The sequence below is a fragment of the Lithobates pipiens genome, unplaced genomic scaffold, assembly GCF_037356315.1.
Source record: "Lithobates pipiens isolate NorthernLeopardFrog02 unplaced genomic scaffold, aLitPip1_a1.2 Scaffold_30, whole genome shotgun sequence".
Classification (NCBI taxonomy): domain Eukaryota; kingdom Metazoa; phylum Chordata; class Amphibia; order Anura; family Ranidae; genus Lithobates; species Lithobates pipiens.
In genome coordinates, this window is record NW_027507791.1 from 95,917,518 (window position 1) to 95,940,766 (window position 23,249).

Below are 23,249 nucleotides of genomic sequence, written 5' to 3' on the forward strand. Positions count from 1 at the left end.
CAGCCAATCACGTGCGGCGTGCGCAGTGGGTGCCCGCTGTGAAGCCACAGCCAGGCGCCCATAGTTACAATGCTGGCGCCGCTAAGCGGAGGGGGGCGAGTGGGGCTTCGATCCCCCGCATCGCTGGACCCTGGGACAGCAAAGTGTCCAATTATTAAAAAGCAGCTACAGTATTTTTGGCTGCTGCCTTTTATTTATTTATTTTTTTAAGTGGAACTCCGCTTTAAGATTAAAAAAAAACACAACCTTCTGACTTTACAACCACTAATAACACAAGATTTTAAAGCTGAACTATAGACAAACAGTTAAAAGAAGTATGAGAATTTACAAAAAAATAAACAAAAAAAAAACCAGCGACTGCCAGTCTCCAGCTCTGCTCCTCCTGCGCTCACTGGAGAAGCAGGCTGTGGGGGTGAAAGTGGTTAAAAACACACAGAAGAAAGCTACTTTTTCAGCCCCAAAAAAGTCCCCCCCAATGTAGGGGCACCTGCAGGTGGAATGGGAGATTACTCTCCAAAAAAGAAGAAAGGGGATGTGCTTATTCAATATAGTGTGCCCTAAAATAAACAAAAGTCCAAGTAAAGCCCAATGGTAGGAATCAGTGCATATAGAGATGACTCTATATAGATCATCTATCTAGATGATCTCATAAAAGGTATCTTGATAGGTGGAAAACAAGGCATCAATCCAACAGACTGTATAATGTATAGATTAGCCGCTCACCTCCAACAATGACCAAATTTTCAAACAAGGATCATCAGATAGCGAATGGGGAATCCTGCTGGTGGATCTGTGAAGACATTCAGGTCCCAAGCAAAGACGAAATGCTGCACGGAATCTTGGCATCAACACATTCTGCGCTCATCAAAGGGTACTTCCATATATAGAGAAAAAGCTCGCTCCGAAGGATAAATACTACTTGTGTGAATAGCACTCAAAGGAAGCAAAGAACAACCATAGTGCAATATTGCCAGCTAAAATAAACTTGTTTAATAAAAGAAGCTGCTTACATCAGGTAAGAACATCCGCAGTATAAAATGGGAGTAGTGACACTCGCCTCCTCACCACGCTTCCGTAATCGGCACTGGAAGTGACATCACAAGGCTCCACCCAGCGCAGAATGTGTTGATGCCAAGATTCCATGCAGCATTTAGTCTTTGCTTGGGACCTGAATGTCTTCACAGATCCACCAGCAGGATTCCCCATTCGCCATCTGATGATCCTTGTTTGACCATTTGGTCATTGTTGGAGGTGAGCGGCTAATCTATACATTTTAGAGTCGATGTTGGATTGATGCTTTGTTTTCCACCTATCAAGCTACCTTTTATCTCTTTATAAACCGATTCCTACTATTGGGGCTTTACTTGGACTTTTGTTTGCATTTTTCGTTTTATTTTATGGCACACTATATTGGATAAGCACACCACTCTCGTTTTTGAGTACAATACTAAGTGGTTGCAGCTATTTCACAGTCATATTTATTATACTTTTGTTTTTTACTTAAATTTGATTCCTTATTTTCACTATATTTACTGCAGTTTGATGGGTTTTTTTTTATCTTAAATTACACATAGTAAGTATCCCGCATAGTTTTATCCCTCTAACACATTACTCTCCAAGACCGTAATCTGCATCTGTATCCTTTCCAGTGTGGAGATGAACAAATGTTCAATGCATCAGTGAAGGAGCTCATATCTAGACTGCCGAGACAGAGATATCTAAAGCAGATCTTTGATGAGATTTACACATTCAAAATTGAAAAGAGGTAAGACTTTGCTGACGCTTGTGTAACATTCTGAATTTATTTTGCATTTAGTAATATTGATATGTGTGTTGTACAGTGAGTGTAACCTTTTGCGGAAATAGTGCTTGGCTGGTGAATTCCCACAAATACCAGTTGGGTCTGTCAGCGAAGTCCACTTAATGCAGCTTCCTGTGATAGGGTGACAACAATGCTGAATTGTTCCTAAAGTCAGAACACAGTTGCCACTCTGCATGGCTGTTCTTGCACTAGAGTGGGATGGGAAAATGTTGCAGGGGGTGTGGCAATTAGCATCAGGCCACACCTACCATTGCTTCTGTTACTGAAACCCTGCCTTGTGTAGGCTGCAGTGTCTGGTAGGGGGAGGGTGGCAGACACAAATACAAGATTTGTTAATCAAAAAGTTACTTGAACGGTATATACTAGATCCTTTAGAGATTCTGACTTCAGTAGCTGCATCCCTAATGTACAGACCATGTATTCTTTCTCAGAACTCAATTTCTATTACCAGGCAGCCAGTGGAGACTCATTACTGTTTGTGTGCATTCAATTTTAAATAGGCTGTCAACGTGCTAAAACGCATGTTTGATGGTACCTTCACTCCCTCCACCCACTACATAATACAATGTTCACATCTGGACTTTGGGTTGTCATTTTTTTTTTCTTACTGCAATACATAGATGTGAATTTTCTCCATACATTTCCCAGCATATAAAATACTTGTATTGGCCAGATGTGACCTATTTCTGGGTAGTTTCTGCCAATTGCATTGGTTTTATACAGACTGTAAAAATCAAGTTTGCCATCAAATCTATACTACTTAGTTCAAATAAGGTGCTGTGGGAAGTAGTATGTGTGTTTTGAGCTAGCAGCATTGACTTGATAGCAGTGTCTGTACACTATTGTCAAAAGTATTGGGGCGCTTACCTATACCTGAAATTTAATGGCATCTCAGTCCGTAGGGTTCAATATTGAGTTGGCCCACCCTTTGCAGCTATAACAGCTTCAGCTCTTCTGGGAAGGCTATCCACAAGGTTTAGATGTTTGACCACCATACTTCCAGAAGCACTTTTTTTTTTTTTTAGGTCAGGCACTGATATTGAATGACTGGCCTGCACAGAGTCCTGACCTCAATCCAATAGAACACATTTGGGATGAATTAGAGCGGAGACTGCAAGCCAGGCCTTCTCATCCAACATCAGTGCCTGACCTCACAAATGCACTTCTGGAAGAATGATCAAACACTCTTAAACCCAGTGGACAACCTTCACAGAAGAGCTGCAATGGGTAGGTCAACTCAATATTGAACCCTATAGCCCAAGACTGGGATGGCATTAGGCCCATTTCAAATGACGGACCCGCTTGTCTATTTTTTCAGGCAGATCTGAGCAGGACACCCATTCACTTGTATGGGCGGGCAGATGTGTACATTAACACCCACCTACCATCCAATCAAAACACTGATGGGTTTGGATGAAAACTGACATGCTGTCAAATTTTCATCCAATCTCCCTATAGAGATCAGCGGGGCTCTGACAGGTCCCTTCCTGCACAGTGAGCAGGGATGGACCTGTTATCTGCTGGCTCAGTGGTCATCAGATCCGCCCTGTGTGAAAGGGGCCGTTCATGTGCGTGTAAAAGTGGGTGTCCCAATACGTTTGACAATATAGTGTAAGTTACCTGTGGTTTCAAAGTACCATGGGTGTTGGGACACCTGCAATTGTGTAAACATTAGAAATTTACAATATTTGAGAGAGACGCAAGGGAAAAAAGTAATGGGACAGGTTAGAGAACCTTATCTGATCATTGTCTTTCCCCCTGGGACTCTAGGTGTCTGCACGGCCCTCAACAAGGTTGGTCCCCTCAGGCTAGTCATGCCAGCACAACATTTGAGGGTGTTTGGATTCATGTCTGAACACCTCTACATTTCCTGGGGCAGCTTAGAAATGTAATGCACTCCTAGATTGTAAGCTCTAACGAGCAGGGCCCTCTGATTCCCCCCATCTTGAATTGTATTGTCTACCCTAATGTTGTACAGCACTGCGTAAACTGTCGGCACTATATAAATCCTGTATAATAATGCAATTATCTCCTTTACACCCCAATGTAAAAGTGTGGTATACTGAAAAATATACGTGCCTTACATTCTAGATGAGTGACATCACAGGCTTTTTTGGTGAGGTCCTGGGAAACTGCACTTTTTTTTTTTTCATGTTTTATGCCTTTAAAAACACCAAAAAAATACCCTGATCTACAGTGGGGATCGAAAGTATGGGCACCCCAGGTAAAAAATGTGTATTAATGTGCATAACAAAGCCAAGGAAAGATGGAAAAATCTCCAAATGGCATTAGATTAGACATTCTTATAATATGTCAAAAAAAAGTTAGATTTGATTTCCATCATTTACACTTTTAAAATTACAATGGCATCTGCAGAATTTATAGCATGCACTGCCCCCTTTGCAAAGCTGAGACCTGTCAGTGATATAAATACAAAGAATTACCGCTCTAAGGTAATGACCTCTCCCAAAACAGCTGTCTCCACAATCCCACAGGGTGCCGGCTCTGTTTGCAACAGGAACTGAAGTAGAAAAGATGTAGCTGGATAGCCGCACTCCAAATTATTCAACTTTATTTCAAAAATGTAATTAAAATCATAGCATCTAGGCTGGCAAACAGACTAACTGCACAGCCGCTGACATGTTTCACACCGAACACGGTGCTTAGTCATAGCTAATGAGCAGAATATACATACAGAGCTATATACACACACACACACAAGCAATTAGACAAATGAATAAAATATGTGTATGACAAGATAGCAATTAAGGAAACACCTGTGAACATCCAAAGTCTAAAGATTAACATTTAAATGAATGAAAGGAAAAATACTTTTTCCCCTAAAACACCAAAATCAAGCTGACACATTGAAAGCATACATAATGGTAATAAATGAATGACATGATAAATCTTATCCTTAGGTGAAGAGATATAGGTGTAACCTAAAGAAATAAAAAATGACAAGTAAAAACATTTTTCATTTTGTATGTAAAAAAATGTTATATATTTTTTCACACGCATTGGCAGACACACAAAAAAAAAGGGAGAGAAAGAAACAAACTCTCAATGTGTGTGCAATGCCAATACATGGGCTCATTGAATGTCAAACCCACCAGAGAAAAACACACAAAAAATATTCCCTAAAAATGACACATCCCAAAAAAGGTTTCATAATAAAAAGATTGCAAATATTGCATTATTGGATGTGTCTGCTTAGGTCGTCTCCTATGATACAATGCATAGATATCAAAAATAAAAGTAAATATAAATATAGGAATAGACCAAATGAACGATCGATATCGAATGTTCTAAAACCAAGGGCAGGTTCAATGCGAATATCACTATACCGACAGGTATAAGAAGCTGATACAAAAACCCTGTTGATTTATCACACACCCAACATAATATATTAGCTGTGTGATTATCAAACGAATGACAAACATGTCTAATAGGATATTAGTTAACATAAAAAATACTGATATTCATAAACATTGCAGAGAAAAATGCCGCAATATATGCATGCAGCCCTATTCAAAAAACTGTTTCAATCGAATAATTGGCCTGTCCTCAATGTAAAGCAATTATAATAAATGGAAAATGGTGAATAAACTCTGGCAGAAACATATTAAAATGAGCCCAGCAGAACCAGATGAAAAAACCTGTCAGCACCGGACCGACAACCAGTGAAATGGGAGCCATACATATTGGCTTAGTAAATACTGGGCAATCAATATGTGGAAAATTCACTCATAAAAGAATGAAATGTCCCACTCAAAGTTAAGGCCCTTAGGCTGCCTCGTATGGAGATGGAATATCCAATAAACCTCCCTTTTGCATAACAGACTAAACCCATCACCCCCTCTTTTAGATAAAGTGACTTTTTCCACCCCCTGAATGCGTAAGCCACTGACATCCTTATCATGGCAAAGATTCCAATGCTTCGCCACATTAGTGGGGTGGTTTTTGGAAATGTCATAGAGGTGGTCATATAATCTGTCTCTCAGTCTTCGTGTTGTGCGTCCAACATACTGTATGCAACATTGTTCACACGTGATCACGTAAATAACAAATTTAGTGTTACAGTTAATAAAGGCCATGGCTTTAAAATCCTTATTTAGAGACCTAGAAAGGATGGTATCGCCTCGTAAAATGTGGGGGCAACATGGACAATTATTGCCCCCACATCGAAACGATCCTTTAAACTGTAACCAATTGGGGCGTTGAATGCTGCTCGAATAGAGGCTGGGGGACAACATGCCACCAATAGTTGGAGCCCTGCGGGAGACTGATCTAATACCCTTAGATAGAATTTGAGCATAGACAGGATCGTTGTAGAGAATAGGTAAATATTTCTCCACGATCCCTTTAATTTTACTAAACTCTAAACTATAAGGCGTGGAAAACACCGGAATTTTTAAGGATTTGTCAGTTACCCGCCTTCTTGTTATTTACGTGATCACGTGTGAACAATGTTGCATACAGTATGTTGGACGCACAACACGAAGACTGAGAGACAGATTATATGACCACCTCTATGACATTTCCAAAAACCACCCCACTAATGTGGCGAAGCATTGGAATCTTTGCCATGATAAGGATGTCAGTGGCTTACGCATTCAGGGGGTGGAAAAAGTCACTTTATCTAAAAGAGGGGGTGATAGGTTTAGTCTGTTATGCAAAAGGGAGGTTTATTGGATATTCCATCTCCATACGAGGCAGCCTATGGGCCTTAATTTTGAGTGGGACATTTCATTCTTTTATGAGTGAATTTTCCACATATTGATTGCCCAGTATTTACTAAGCCAATATGTATGGCTCCCATTTCACTGGTTGTCGGTCCGGTGCTGACAGGTTTTTTCATCTGGTTCTGCTGGGCTCATTTTAATATGTTTCTGCCAGAGTTTATTCACCATTTTCCATTTATTATAATTGCTTTACATTGAGGACAGGCCAATTATTCGATTGAAACAGTTTTTTGAATAGGGCTGCATGCATATATTGCGGCATTTTTCTCTGCAATGTTTATGAATATCAGTATTTTTTATGTTAACTAATATCCTATTAGACATGTTTGTCATTCGTTTGATAATCACACAGCTAATATATTATGTTGGGTGTGTGATAAATCAACAGGGTTTTTGTATCAGCTTCTTATACCTGTCGGTATAGTGATATTCGCATTGAACCTGCCCTTGGTTTTAGAACATTCGATATCGATCGTTCATTTGGTCTATTCCTATATTTATATTTACTTTTATTTTTGATATCTATGCATTGTATCATAGGAGACGACCTAAGCAGACACATCCAATAATGCAATATTTGCAATCTTTTTATTATGAAACCTTTTTTGGGATGTGTCATTTTTAGGGAATATTTTTTGTGTGTTTTTCTCTGGTGGGTTTGACATTCAATGAGCCCATGTATTGGCATTGCACACACATTGAGAGTTTGTTTCTTTCTCTCCCTTTTTTTTTTTGTGTGTCTGCCAATGCGTGTGAAAAAATATATAACATTTTTTTACATACAAAATGAAAAATGTTTTTACTTGTCATTTTTTATTTCTTTAGGTTACACCTATATCTCTTCACCTAAGGATAAGATTTATCATGTCATTCATTTATTACCATTATGTATGCTTTCAATGTGTCAGCTTGATTTTGGTGTTTTAGGGGAAAAAGTATTTTTCCCTTCATTCATTTAAATGTTAATCTTTAGACTTTGGATGTTCACAGGTGTTTCCTTAATTGCTATCTTGTCATACACATATTTTATTCATTTGTCTAATTGCTTGTGTGTGTGTGTGTATATAGCTCTGTATGTATATTCTGCTCATTAGCTATGACTAAGCACCGTGTTCGGTATGAAACATGTCAGCGGCTGTGCAGTTAGTCTGTTTGCCAGCCTAGATGCTATGATTTTAATTACATTTTTGAAATAAAGTTGAATAATTTGGAGTGCGGCTATCCAGCTACATCTTTTCTACTTCTGAGACCTGTCAGTGTCATGGATTGTTCTCAATCATTATCTGCGAAGACCAGGTGATGTCAAGCTCAAAGGTTTTAAATGGCCAGACTCATCTGACCTTGCCCCAACAATCAGCACCATGGGTTCTTCTAAGCAATTGTCTAGAAAACTGAAACTGAAAATAGTTGACGCTCACAAAGCTGGAGAAGGTTATAAGAAGATAGCAAAGCGTTTTCAGATGTCAATATCCTCTGTTTGGAATGTAATTAAGAAATGGCAGTCATCAGGAACAGTGGAAGTTAAAGCAAGATCTGGAAGACCAAGAAAAATATCAGACAGAACAGCTCACAGGATTGTGAGAAAAGCAATTCAAAACCCACGTTTGACTGCACGATCCCTCCAGAAAGATCTGGCAGACACTGGAGTTGTAGTACACTATTCCACTATAAAGAGATACTTGTACAAATATGGTCTTCATGGAAGAGTCATCAGAAGAAAACCTCTTCTACGTCCTCACCACAAAAATCAGCGTTTGAACTTTGCAAATGAACATATAGACAAGCCTGAGGCATTTTGGAAACAAGTTCTGTGGACCGATGAGGTTAAAATAGAACTGTTTGGAGAAGAAAGGGCACAGAATTTAATAAAAAGAAACTCTGTCCAACTGTTAAGCATGGGGGTGGATCAATCATGCTTTGGGGTTGTATTGCAGCCAGTGGCACAGGGAACATTCCAAAAAAATTCAGCAAATTTTGGATGGTAACTTGATGCCATCTGTGAAAAAGCTGAAATCAAAGAGGATGGCTTCTACAAATGGATAATGATCCTAAACACACTTCAAAATCCACAGGGGGATTACATCAAGAGGAGTAAACTGAAGGTTTTGCCATGGCCTTCACAATCTCCTGACCTCAACATTATTGAAAATCTATGGGTAGACCTTAAAAGAGCAGTGCGTGACAGACAGCCCAGAAATCTCAAAGAACTGGAACACTTTTGTAAGGAAGAATGGGCAAAGATACCTCAAACAAGAATTGAAAGACTCTTGGCTGGCTACAAAAAAAAAAAAAAAAAAAAACCTTTACAAGCTGTGATACTTGCCAAAGGGGGCAGTACAAGATATTGTAGGGATATTGCAGGGTGCCCAAACTTTTACAGACACCATTTTTTTTGTTTTCTGTCATTTTGAAAGTGTAAATGATGGAAATAAAATCTAACTTTTTTTGACATATAAGAATGTCTAATCTGTAATTTGATGCCATTTGGAGATTTTTCCATCGTTCCTTGGCTTCGTTATGCACATTAATACACATTTTTACCTGGGGTGCCTAAACTTTTGATCCCCACTGTACCAGAAAGACAGTGCGCTCCCAACTCTTCCCCGGCTACACTGAAATTCCAAAGGGTATACCGCATACTTAGATGTGCCCGTTTTAATCATCAACCATGCGAGTTGCTAAATGTTGCACCTTCATTAAATGTAACCATATTGCTACACTTAGAGGTGCCGCTCTTCTCTCTTATATTTGGCTGTGACATGACGCTACTTGTATATCAAGGCAAAATTTATTTAAAAATTGTGCTAGTCTTGCAAAACACTCTCAAACAAAAGGTTTTTCTGTACCTGGAACAAACAATAATTAGGGTGCAGCCAGAAACCCAAATAACTTAACAAGCTGATTTTTATTTTCTTGGTATTGTGTTTCTACAGGGTGCCCCTGCTTGTGCTATACAGTTATCGAGATGATTACTTCAAGATCCTTTTCTAGTCTCCTGCCTTTAAAGGTCATTGCTGTAAATATTCCCAACCTGCAGAAACTATGACAATGTGACCGATGGCCTTTTTATATAATGTGATCTCCAGCTGTTAAGGGACCTGAACTTCTCATCAGCCAATCTCTGGCCTGGAAAAGTACTGTACTGTTCTCAGACCGACTTTGCATCAAAATTTCCTACTGCTGCTGTTTGATTTCTCTTTATGTACAAGACGCAGGAAAGCGTGTTTTTTTTTTTATTTTATTTTGTATACATTCCTATAGAAAGGAAAAATAAACAATTCAGCCAGTATAAATATATGTCATATTTTGGCAAGAATTATAAAGTCAGTAATAATTAACAGCAAACATCCTAGCTGACAGTGAAAGGTTTTAAATGCAACAACATGACACATTAAAAAGGTATGGCCAGCACAACCAGATGAGGCATTGCATATCTGAAATACATTTGCAGAATTCAGTAGAATGAGTGCTTTGAAGAACAATGCTAGCCAAAACTTTTTTTTAGTAAGGGAGAAAGGTTACATTTGTGTCAGTCTTTTATTGTGATCTGTTTCTAGGCTTGGTGTCACCATCACAGGAAGTGTGAGAAAATGTCAGCAAAGTCCCATTCAACTTGTTTGTAAATGTTAAACAAACACAGATGCCAATGGGAGTGCCAATTGGCACTTTAGGCAAGCTTCAAAACTTCTTGAAGCTTTTTTGCAGCTTGCATAAATGCAATTACCATTAGGATCTGTTCAACATTTACAGACTGGAGTGGAATTGAACTTTAAAAGCTTTGTGATTACTTGCTGTTCACACTGCTCTTACACAAACTGAAGCCTGTGTGAAGCAGGCCTATTCCTGTCCAAAATGTAAACATTGCTTTAAAAAAAAAAAAAAAAAAAAAAAAAAAAAAAATCTAGTTACCCATGGTGCCACTTCTTCCCCCCACCTTGAACCAGTAAGCACGGACTTTATTTGCTCTGCCTTAGTGAATTCAAAGTATGGAAGTAAGAACTAGTTGAGCATTGGTAGTGTGCATCTTCCCTGACCAGTGCCCTTTAATTGCATTCATTAAACATTACACACAGGCCTTTGTTTTTTTTCATAGATTGCAGGGAGAAAAACAAACAATGAACCTTTATGCAACAAAGCATGCATCTGTGTTGTATCCATCTGTGTTCTCAGCCACAGTTTGTGTGGAGGGTGGTAGACTTGTTCTGTATGGAGTTGAATGAAATTTTTTTCTGTTTTGCACAGCAGGTTTCATTCAGCATAGCTGGAAATAATGCAAACAAATCCTAACAACTAATTTTGCAATTTATTCCTAGACTAGTACAAGCAAGTTTTTTTGCAAGTTTGCTGGCCAGCCGCCCAATACTGTTTTTCAGATTTTTACAGCTAAAAACTTTAATCTATAGGAACTTTGAGGACTCAATTATTCCAGCTCCAGGCAACTTCATGTACATTCATTGGGAACCACAGCCCTATTATATAGTGCATATAAAATACTGGCCACTGAGGATCACAGCTGACACATTGCTCTACAGGCAGATAATTGGAAAACATTGAGTCACCTGATCAGTCCACTAATAAATAACAAAGGGAACAGAGTACTGTTATGGGGTATGGAATGTTGTATAGTACCTACCACACAACTAAATGCCACAATAGTTCTTTTTTTGTTAAGAAACATGTACTTGTATCAAAATAGATCAGATTTAGGAACATAGAACTGCAGATACAATGCACTGTGTTATCCACAGTTTACAGTAACAGGCCTGAATGCAGAGCTATAAATATTTCCCATCAGCCATCTTTGCAAAGAACTCCTACGCTGTCCTAACATCTGACCTGCACAAAGATTCCTACACTCGCGGGTCTCTGCTCTGGAGCTGGGGAGTCATTTGAATGAACATACAGGTAGTATTTTAGAGCTGACCTGTTCTTGAAATCTAGATTGGTTGTCTAACAGAATCATTAGCATATTGTATTGCGACAAAGCAAATCCGTATAATTCCAGATAGCGGAAGATCAGTGGGCTTGGGCAAAAGAGCAGCTGCAGAATACCTACCAAGCTGCCCCTTAGGCCTCTTTTTTCCCCTTGATCAGCCTGACTGAAAATAAATAGCTTCCTCCAGCCAAACAAGTGAGGTGACTGGAGGAATCTTCCTTGCCAAGCTATTGTGGGGTTCACTTATTAAACTTGGAGTGCAACATATGGCGCAGCTCTGCATAGAAGCCAATCAGCTTCCAGGAATTACACTTTTAATTTTCCCTTCAAAGTTAAATTAAACATCTGATTGGCTACCATACACAGCTGCACCAGATTTTGCACTCTCCAGTTTTAGGCTGGGTTCACACAGATACAACTGTTGTACAACCATCAGTCCTACTTGAATGAACAAGATACAATTTTGCTCCAACTTTGCGATAGTAAAACTTGTCCTTTCAAAACAATCTTAAGCCTCATACACATGGTCGGACTTGTACAAACTTTTCCGTGGACTTTTGTACAAAGGGCGTGGTCCACAAGTTTGTATTGCATACACACGGGTCGGACTTTTTGACAACAAACACGAACGTGGTGACGTCACAACGTACGGACGCCACTTTAAAAGAGGACGTTCAATGACTCCAGCACCACCTTTGGTCAACTTCTGTATTGTAGTCTGATCGTTTGCATAGGTTCTGAGCATGCGTGTTTGTACCTTGTACAAAAGTCCGATGCTTTTGCGTACACACGGTCGGACTTTGCTCCATCGGACTTTTGTTGCCAGAAAGTTTGTCCGTTCGCACAGCCAACAAAAGTCCGATGAAAACAGAAAAAGTTTGTCCGATGGAGCGTACACACAGTCGGATGTTGCTCCAAAACAGCTAATTTGCATGTTTGTTGTCAAAAAGTCTGACCGTGTGTACAGGCCTTTAGAGTGACAAATTCTTTTTACTGCTGTTGTAATCACCATGTTGGATGGTTAGGACAAGGTTCAGACTTCAATGGGCTGAAGTAGGACCAAGGTAGTGCAGGAAGCATTTGCAAAGTCGGACCAACTTGTGGCAGACCAGTTAAGACGGCTCCCATAGGGAATCATTGATTTTCACACATCATGTAACATGAGCTCCCACTGTCAGAGCGTTTGTTGTACCAGTGTGGCCCTAACCTTAACAAGACCCCATAACACACTATACAGCTTTTGTTGCCCGATTTACCAAAACCATGTAGTGCAAGGGCCTGCCTGATTGCAAACAAAATTGAAACGCTTAAGGTTTGACCACATATGTTTTTGGCAAATCTGAATGGAAAAGAAAAAAAAAAAAAAAAAAAAAAAAAATCTACAGAAAATTGTACAGTGTGTATCCAGCTTTATTCAACCCCTGTATTCTGAAATTAGGACTCCACCACAGTCAGAATGCACAGATTGTTGGCTACAGCTGCTGATCAAAAGTTTTCCAACATTCCCATTCAACAGAAGTTAATCTAACAAATTGACTTCTGTCAAACAGGGACACCCACACATGGATCGAATCTTGGCCAGTTCAGCCAAATTTTGATGCATCTCTGGCCAGCTGAAGTCTGTAAAAAAGGAGGAGAGCATCCCCAATTAGCTTTTTTTGTGAAATTACATTTACTGCAGTTATATATGAGAATGTTGAGGGTTTTCCTTAGGAACTATTTCTGTACCAGAAGGCCTATTCCATCAAACACTTGCTGGCCTTTAAAAAAAAGAAGAAGAAAAAAAATAAAAATAAAAAGTTAAGAACAAAAACACAACCCCCTAAAGAAGTGCACCTTACAGGCTTTCTGATCACAATGCTTCAGCCCAGTCCATCTTAGATTTTGGCCATTCATATATACGTCTGTTACACAAGATGACCTGCATACAGCAAATCCATTGACTTGTAGCAAGCGAGCACCAGAAATACATCAAAATGCTGCAGGTAGCACAGCTACATACAGTAAATATGAAGACTTAAGGTAACATGTACACTTTCGGTTTTACCATTTTTCATTCAAGATAGGATATTTGGTTTAACAATTACTAGAACGCAATGGAGCCCTGTTACCACAGCAAATAGAGAAAAAAAAAAAATTCGGGAATCCGATTCCTGTGGGCACTGCCATAAGCCTAAGTATTCAGATCCTGCCACACATACATTACAGAAGTGCTAAAGTTTAATATGTATGAATAGAAAATGTCTCTTGGGTTAATGTGTTGATTTACCATTAGAATGGCCTTTTTGCTTCCACAAACATCATTCATTCAGTCCTGGAAACGCAGGAGACACTGTGCAGCCCTTTAAAGAGTGTACATGATGGCTTCCTCCAGGTTGTAACTTGTCACGCCATTAACCAAAGTAAGTGCTTGGCGAGCTTGTGCTCCACCTAAATGTCATTATTTTTGGAATTTAAGTCTGGGATCTCTTTCTGCATAAAATGCATGATGGCCTGAGCCACCTTATCAGGTCCAATATTATATACGGGATGTGTAGGCTTCTGTCAGGGAGGAAGAGGGGAAAAAAAAAAAACAGGACATGAGATACCATACATAGTTCTGAATTCCCAAAATGTAAATGGTATGGAGACAATCTATACATGTCTATTAGGGAAAAGAAACCCAACTCTTCTGGTTATATTTTAGTGTAAAAGTTGGAAAAATACAAGACAATTATTAAATGTAGAAAAGCAAAAAAAATAAATAAACCCAGTCTTTGCTTGGAGAACCATAATGAAAAAAATGGTATCGTAAACAAGGCAATACGCAACTACACTTACCCAAAAACAAATAGGGAATCTGTTCAGTAAGAGGATTGATATAGTTTTGGGTTCTGCACTATACCCATCACCACTGGACTGCCTAAACCCAAACGCCAATAGTTACTGTAATGCAGCTTACCAATCCCCCAGATGAAGTGTGCACATTTTCCCTGATGATCCTGCAATTAAACACTTCCTAATCAAGGGGAACACACACTTAGGAGCAGTATTGTCACCCAAGGATAAGGTTAGCACTACAGAACACCTCCTCATCTCCATATAATAGGGGAGAGGTGTATTGTAATTATAGTTGGGAGGAGCTCTAACTGACAGTTCAGGATGAACAAAGGAAGTTATTAGCACACAAGTTTTTTGGCAGGATCAACAGGTATTTTTTGCAACTGCTGAATAGATTTTACAAAAACGCCTTCTGTGTTATAGAGAACAGACTAAAAAGGGAGAGAGAGTTTAAACAGGTCATTTATTTTCTGTATGAGAACAAGGAGATTTTTCTTCACCTCCTGCCCCTGTGACATCTTTAGAAGGGGGGGGGGGGCTGTCACTGATCACATATACCTGCGCACAAACCTAGGGATAGGAATGGATGTCTAAGCCTGGATGCAGTCAAATGCACCCGGGCTCAAACATCTCTGCATGTAACCACACACCACCGAGTTACCCGTTTTTAGGTAGACCGTTAAAGTGGTTGTAAACCCTTACAACCAACTTTGACCTACAGGTAAGCCTAGATTAAGGCTTACCTGTAGGGCCAAGAAATATCTCCTAAACCTACACGGTTTAGGAGATGTTTTCTGAAAGACAGGCACCGAGCGTGCCGCGGTCAACCTGCAATATGCCGCGAGTGGCGGCTCCCGTGCGCATGCACGAGAGTGACGTCATCGCGGCTTCTCCGAATGACAGCGGCGGAGCAGCGAGACCCACCAAGAAGATGGATTCGCCGGACTACAGGGGACAGCGGTGACTTCGCTGGCTCCTGTGACAGGTAAGTGACACATAATTATGCTTTACCTTTGCAGGGAATGAAAGAGGAAGTAAACTCATCAGGGTTTACTTCCTCTTTAAGGCTGCTGTCAGGTGCATCAAATAGCAGAGGCTGCTTCTATAATTTCAGCTACAAAAATCCAGTCGATTGTGCTTAAATAACCATGTGAAGGAGCCCAAACACTAAAAAAAAGTTTTGTTTCCCCCCCCTTTTAGAATCTGTTTTTGTTGGAGAGATTTTCTATCACTTCCTGTCCTAAGTGAAGTGAGGGTGAATTTCGCCAACAGGAACACAGTTATAAGGAAAGAAAAAAAAAAAAAAAAAAAACACCCTGATCCACCAATCCATTTGCCTGCTCTGTCAAACAAAACCAAAACAAATATTTGGTTGAATATGGGTATTGATAAGCTATAGTAAAAGTACTGTATTTTCTGGCATATAAGACTACCTTTTACACTTAAAGAAAATGCCCAAAAATCGGGGGTCGTCTTATACGCCGGGGTATACAATGCTGCCCGATGGATGTCAGCCCCCAAATGTCTGCTAATACTGTATGTGGCTTCAGCTACAAACAGTATACGCCGTTGAGCCAATCCCGGCAAACGATGTATTCTATTAATGAATACAGAGCCTGCTTGGATTGGAGTAACAACCTCTGCCAATCCGAGCAGGCTACATAGAGTAGCCTGCTCGGATTGGCTTTCAGAGAGAGAGGCAAGGGCTGATTATGGTACAGCCTCTGCCAATTCAAGCAGGTGTTGTATTCATTAAAATAATACACCGCTCACCATACTTCCCTGGGTAAATCCATTCACTGATCTTACTACTATACATCCTGCTATTTGCCTTTGAGGTCCCAGGCACCCAAGAGGGACAGGTAAATCTGGGACATATGACAGGGGGTTTATTAAATGCATTTTGGTGAACAATTCCCATAGAATGTAACCCAAAAGTGGTATAGGTTTGGTTAGTGAAAAATTCTACTTTCCAGAGTTGTGGCATTCAATAGATCTCTGTTTGTGTTATTATTGTTTGATTTACTTTATGACGTATCACAGCATGGCGGATGAGTAGTTGGCATTCTTGCTTTGTGTTTAATGGTTCTAATGTTTTTTTTAAAAATGGTGTTGCCTCAGAAGGGGGGTAGTCTTATACCCCGAGTATTGCCCAAAACCTATGTTTTCACTTGAAAAATAGGGGTCGTCTTATACGCCGGCAAATACGGTACTCTATATAGCCAGCCCACAATCCTCTTCTCATACTGCAGCACATTTATTGCATATTCAGTTATATCATTACAGATGTATGGAAGATCTCATTGTCAGAAAAATATATATGTTAATAGCAGTTGCTAGGTCCTTATCCTGTAAAGTAGATGTAAACCCTCACATATACCCAGTGATGTGAACAGCCTCAGACAATACAGGGATGAAACAAATCTCCCTACATAAGTTTTATTTGTATGTCTGCTGTCTTCAGCTTGCTTAAGGTTTAGAAAGTGCATGTTGTGTTGGAGTTTTCTCTTCCTGTTTTAGCCGTGGAGTCTTGGCATACACTGTGAGCTGATTGGAGTTGGCACACACCTCCCCTCCACATAGGTAGAGGAAGATAGGAGTGCTGTGCTGTGAATAGACCAGCTTTCTGCTAATCTATTTATAGCACCCAGTCCAACAAAAGCAGCTGAACATTTTTATCTCCCATCTCAGAGAACTTATCATACCGATAACAGAAGAATGGAGCAGCAGAAAGACACGGGACTTAATTGGGTTTGCATCCACTTTAAGGCAGTGACCCTGAACAAGCATTCAGCCAATGAAATCAGAACCGACATGCATGTGTGCTGTAGGTCACTCCCTCACCAAGTAGTGAAGACAACGAAAGCTTCCATATTTCCATCATGACAGAATTGCCCCAAGTTCCTTTTCTGTCCTCCAATATTGCCTATTCCTTCCCTTTAGTCCTTCTCTAAACTGTACTGACATTGACTGAATATGAACATTACCCCACTCTGTGCATACAGGTGCTGAAAAGTACTCTATATGTGACAAATGCAGGCAAAGCAACTTCAGGATAGACACGCTCATGTAGAGAAATGCACTGAAATTTGGGGACAATTGTGCAAATAAAAGTCATGTAAATGCTAAAGCACATGGGAGAGTCATCTACAATTAGAGAGATCACATTTCTCACACAAGGCAATCTGGATCACCTCCTCCAGTGGAAACTTTAGAGTCTGGACTAATGGTCCAATAACATTGCAGCATGTTAGCGACTGACCAAACACAAACAGGGCCACTTCTGACCCCCCCCCCCCCCCAAATTGAACTTGTACCCTTTATATTGTAAAGCACTGTGCAAACTGTTGTTGGCACTATACAAATCCTGTATAATAATAATGCCCTATTACAAGTTAAGAATTTCCCCCTTCGTGCCATGGGTCTACCCTTTAAAAACTCAGCTGCTGTTTTCTTTAAACTGATAGAGGTCACCAGTTGTCACCCATCTTCCTACTCACCAAAAGATTCTCCGGAGATCCCACAACAGTTTCTCGAAGCATCTCACCACTTCCAAAATGCTGAGCTATAGACAAGCCACTCAGACAATAGCAGGTATGATAGAAGTCTCTTGATCTTTTAAAACACAAAAAGAAAAAAATTCCTGTAAAACAAAAAGAAGCCACCGCAGTACTATTCCAATAAAAAACAAAAAAAAGTTCTTACTTGCCAGGTTTATCTAGTAAACCACCAGAGGGGCATTGGCAACATAAGAGAATATATTCCTGGAGGGCTTTCTGGTCAAACATCCAACTGGCGTAGCTGAGGGTCGATTCTCCTGTAAAATCGAAAGATTTCAGTAATACATTGCAAAGATGACAACATGCTGTGACCTAGAGCAGCCAATCAGAGTTCAAGCAAACCGCTCCTGAAAGAAACATGGGGCCGCTACTAGCAATCCCCCTCTGAAGATACTAGCTATCTGGCTACTTCACTGACCAAATGGATTCAGTATGGTTTCTGTCACTGACCTGGAACAAGCATGCATATGTAAAGTCTGACATCCTTTTGTGCATGCTCGTTCCAGGTAACAGAAGCCACTCAAGAGGGTAAACAGGACAGCCACAAGACACAAATCCGCAGAATCTGACAATGGTAAGCTCCATGCCTCTCCCAGGAATGTTTCCTTTCAGTTTATGGCAGTCTTATTCAACCACTTGAGCCCCAGAAGTTTTTACCCCCCTTCATTAAAAGGCCATTTTTTGCAATACGTCACCAAGTTACTTAAACTGACAATGGCGCGGTTGTGCGATGTTGTACCCAAACCAAATAGGTGTCCTTTAACCCACAAATAGAGCTTTCTTTTAGTGGTATTTTCTCCTCTGCGTTTTTTTTTTTTTAATTTTCTGCGCTATAAAAATAATTAAGTGTGTATAATGTATGTAATATATACACACGCACCTACACCTATAAAACATATCCAAAAAAAAAAAAAAAGACTCAGTTAGACTTACCGGTGACGGTATTTCTAAGAGCCTTTCAGGACAACCCCAGAGAGAGTGTAGCTCCACCTTGCAATCAGGAAACACATGCCCACTTTAAAAACACCTCCTCCTCCTCCATGGCTTCAGTTATTGTGGCCTTCCGACGCTGGAAAACAAAGCACAGAAAGCACAACACCATGGTAGAACTTAATACATTTACTAAGCATAACCTAGGGAGGGAAGTAACGGTTGTCCTGAAAGGCTCTTAGAAATACCGTCACCGGTAAGTCTAACTGAGTCTTTCTCAAATCGCCTTTCAGGACAACCCCGGAGAGGATAACCGAGAAACTTACCCTAGGGCGGGACTACTGCCTGCAGTACCTTCCTGCCGAAGGCCTGATCTGCTGCAGACAGTAGATCTAACCGGTAATGCCGGAGAAATGTCGAATAACTGGACCAAGTGGCAGCCTTGCAGATTTGTTCAGGCGTGGCACCGGCCCTTTCAGCCCAGGAAACTGCCGTGGATCTAGTAGAGTGGGCAGCAATACCTGAGGGAGGTATTTCTCCTTTTGCTTTATAGGCTTCTGTTATAGCCAACTTAAGCCACCTACCCAGCGTACTTTTAGAAGCTTTCTCCCCCTTGCGTGATCCAGAAAATATCACAAAGAGGGCGTTTGATTTTCTAAATTCTTTAGTAACTTTCAGAAACTGTAAAAGACATCTTCTCACATCCAATGTGTGAAAAACTTCCTCTCCTGCATTTGCTGGGCTTGCAGAGAATGTAGGTAACACTATTTCCTGTGATCGATGGAAAGTTGAGGATACTTTCGGTAGGAATGCTGGATCCGTCCTCAGTACCACCCTGTCCTGATAAATTCTAAGGAAGGGTTCTGTAATAGCTAGAGCTTGGAGCTCGCTGACTCTCCTGGCCGAGGTGATGGCCACCAAAAAGATTGTTTTTAAAACCACCTTCTGCAAAGAAGCTTCCTGTAAGGGTTCAAACGGTGCTCCCGAGAGACCCTGTAAAACTGTAGACAAATCCCAACTGGGAAAGTCTTTAAGGGCTACTGGTCTATTTCGAGCAAGAGCCCTAAAAAATCTAGAAATTAAAGTTTCTTTAGATAAAGTCTTTTCAAAGAAAACTGATAAGGCAGCCACCTGAGTCTTCAGGGTACTGGCTGCGAGACCCTTCTCCATTCCTTCATGGAGAAACTCCAAGACTGACACCGTGCTCTTGACCTTGAGTTCTCTAGAACTGCACCAGGAGTTGAACTTTTTCCAGACCTTCATGTAAATTGCCTGTGTAACTGCCTTCCTACTGGACAGCAGGGTCTTTACTACTTTATCTGAGAGACCTTTAGCCTTTAACAGGTCCTCCTCAGAAACCAGGCGGTTAGCTGCAGGAGTTCCACTTCTGGATGACTTGCTGTCCCCTGGGATAACAGATCTTTTCTGAGTGGTAACCTCCATGGGGGCTTCGAGGCTAGGTTTCGAAGACCCGCGAACCAGGGTCTTTTTGGCCAAAAAGGAGTGACTAGTATTAAGTCTGTCCTTTCTTCCCTGAATTTCCTCAGTACTAGTGGAATTAGAGGAAAGGGGGGAAAGGCATAGCACAGCTGGTAATGCCAGGGGTGAGCGAATGCATCCAACCCTATTGCTGCATCTCCTCGGTGAAGAGAAAAGAATCTGTCCACCTTTGAGTTCTGCTGGCTGGCAAAAAGGTCTACCTGAGGAACCCCCCAGGCCTCGGAGATCATCAGGAACACTTCCTGATTCAGACTCCATTCTGCCTCTAGCAATTTGCGCCTGCTTAGGAGGTCCGCAAACAAATTCTGAGAGCCCTTCAGATGCACTGCCGATAGTGAGGCTGTGTTCTGTTCTGCCCAGGCTAACAACAGATTGGCCAGCTCCATCAAGCTCCTGCTTCTGGTTCCCCCTTGCTTCATAATGTAGGTAACCGCTGTTGTGTTGTCTGACAACACCTGAACATGGTGGCCTCTCAAACTCTGCTGAAATGCCACTAAACCCAGAAAGATCGCCTTCAACTCCCTCCAGTTGGATGATCTTTGAGCTTCCTGTTTGGACCAGACCCCCTGAGATGTCTGACCATCCAGATGGGCTCCCCAGCCCCAGGCACTTGCGTCTGTAGTAAGGCGCTTGTCCACAGGAAAGGTCCACACCAGGCCCCTTGAGAGGTTTGCCTGGTCTCTCCACCACCAAAGAGCCCTTTTCGTCTTTGACGAAATTTTTAGCTGTTTTTCCAAAGGATCCTGATGGGACCAGCTTGACAGAACCTCCCTCTGAAGGGGTCTGGAATGGAACCTGGCCCACTGAACAGCCGGGATTGCTGCCGTAAGCAGGCCCAGAACTGCCATAGCCATCCTGACTGAGACTGTCTGGTTGCTCTGTATCCGCTGTACAGCTAGCTGTAACTTTTCCTGTTTTTCCAACGGCAGGAAAACTTTCTGGAGAATCGAATTTAATGTATACCCCAGAAATTTCATTTCCTGTGAGGGGGTCAGGATTGACTTCTCTAGGTTTAGAAGCCATCCCAGGCCCTCGAGGTGAGACTGGGCCCTCTGGAGATTGACTAGGACCTGCTCCCTGGAGTCTGCAAAAAACAAAAGGTCGTCCAGATAAGGAACGACTGGAATCCCCTTCAATTTCAGGGGTTCCAAAGCCTCTGCCATAATCTTCGTAAAGACCCTGGGAGAGGACGAGAGTCCGAACGGCAGAGCCCTGAATTGGAGGTGCCATACCGAACTCCCTACCTTCAATGCCAGGCGCAGGAACTGCTGCGATGCCTGATGAATTGGTATATGAAGGTAGGCATCCCTTAGGTCCAGGGATGCCATGAAGCATTCTGGGGTCAACAGCTTTGTGATGGAGAAAATTGTATCCATCCTGAAATGTTTGTACCGAATGAACCTGTTCAGGAATTTCAGATTCAGGATTAGACGGTACTTCCCTGAGGGTTTTTTCACCAGAAAAATATGTGAATAAAAACCCCCGCCCTGCTGGCTTACTGGGACTTGAATCAGAACCTCTTGCTGTATCAGCTCCTGTAACAACAGCTTCATTGCAGAGGCCTTCTCCTGATCCCTTGGCAATGTTGTCACATAAAACCTGCTCGGGGGTAGTTCTGAAAACTCCAACCTGTACCCCTGATCGACAACGCTCTTCACGAACAGATTTGGAGACAGCCTGTCCCATTGTTCGCGAAAAGCTGACAGTCTCCCCCCCACTGGGGAGATATTGTCACTTGTTCTTAGGGGACTGCTCTGGGGGAGATCTAAAGAGGACTCCACCCCTGCCTTTGCCCTTCTGTGAACCCCATCTGCTCTTGTGCTCCTGGTCTTTTTTATGGGACTGCTGAAAAGCACGAAAATTCTTTTTAGCCATCTGCTTTTTCTTAACTGGAAAAGCCTTCTTTTTATCGGCTGTTCTATCCAGCACAGACTCTAAATCAGGACCAAAGAGCAAGTCACCCGAAAAGGGAAGACCACACAGCTTGACCTTAGAGGCAGTGTCCCCAGACCATGTTTTCAGCCAAACTGCTCTCCTGGCTGAATTTACAAGAGCCGAAGACCTAGCGGCCAGTTTAACTGATTCTGCTGATGCATCCGCCATGTATTTGACTGCATTCAGGATCAGTGGAAAGGACTCTAAGAGATCCTTGCGGGGTGTCCCCGCCTCAATATGGCTCTTCAGCTTCTCTACCCAACATTCCAGATTCCTGGCCACCACCGTAGCTGCCATTGCTGGTTTTAGACTGACTGACGCAGCATCCCAAGCTTTTTTAAGGATGGAGTCAGCTTTTTTGTCCATTGGGTCTTTAAGGATCCCCATATCTTCAAAGGCTAGATCCGTTCGTCTGGATACCTGCGAGAAAGCTGCATCGACTCTGGGTTTCTTGTTCCAAACCTCTGAGTCCTTATCTTCGAAGGGAAACCTTCTTTTGAGAGCTTTAGAGAAGAAAGGGGCTTTTTCTGGGTCCTTCCACTCCTTTCTCACTGAGTCTGAGAGGACCCTGTGGACAGGAAAAACTCGCCGTTTTGTTTCGTCCAACCCCTGGTACATTTTGTCATGAACTGACAGTTGTACTCTTTCTTCCTGAATTTCTAGAGTAGTGTAGATTGCTTTTAAAATATCATCTACTTCCTCTAGTGATAGCTTGAATTTGGAGCCCCTGCTATCTTCTTCCTCTTCCTCCTCCTCCTCAGAATCCCTGAAGGAGATGAGAGTACTACCCCCTTCGTCTCCAGACTCTTCAGTTTCCACCTGTCTGGATGACGACGCCCTGGGGCTGGGCGGTAAGTTCTGAGGCTCGGTCTGTGCGGGAGGGTTTTGTATCAGGATGGACTTGACTGAACTCAAAGAGTTTGTCAGCTCTTTAACCGAAGAAAACAAATCCTTATATTGTTGAGATGTTTCCTCTTCCACCAATTCTCTGATACAATTTC

General features: G+C 41.5%; 2 protein-coding genes across 3 annotated transcripts in view; one reads left to right on the top strand and one right to left on the bottom strand.

Annotated features, from left to right (window-relative positions):
• The window catches only part of EIF2AK4 (eukaryotic translation initiation factor 2 alpha kinase 4), a 156,732-nt gene extending 146,872 nt beyond the window's left edge, over positions 1 to 9,860 (top strand). For both annotated transcript variants that reach the window (XM_077464652.1, XM_077464653.1), the window contains exons 38-39: positions 1,650 to 1,765; positions 9,501 to 9,860. In XM_077464652.1, coding sequence (XP_077320778.1) covers positions 1,650 to 1,765; positions 9,501 to 9,558 — 174 coding nt within the window. In that variant the 3' untranslated portion in view covers positions 9,559 to 9,860. The remainder of the gene's footprint in view (positions 1 to 1,649; positions 1,766 to 9,500) is intronic.
• The window catches only part of FNTB (farnesyltransferase, CAAX box, subunit beta), a 60,194-nt gene continuing 46,444 nt past the window's right edge, over positions 9,500 to 23,249 (bottom strand). Inside the window, exons 10-12 of the mRNA XM_077464654.1 lie at positions 18,029 to 18,140; positions 17,824 to 17,938; positions 9,500 to 14,044 (exon numbers count right to left, since the gene is read on the bottom strand). Coding sequence (XP_077320780.1) covers positions 13,934 to 14,044; positions 17,824 to 17,938; positions 18,029 to 18,140 — 338 coding nt within the window. The 3' untranslated portion in view covers positions 9,500 to 13,933. The remainder of the gene's footprint in view (positions 14,045 to 17,823; positions 17,939 to 18,028; positions 18,141 to 23,249) is intronic.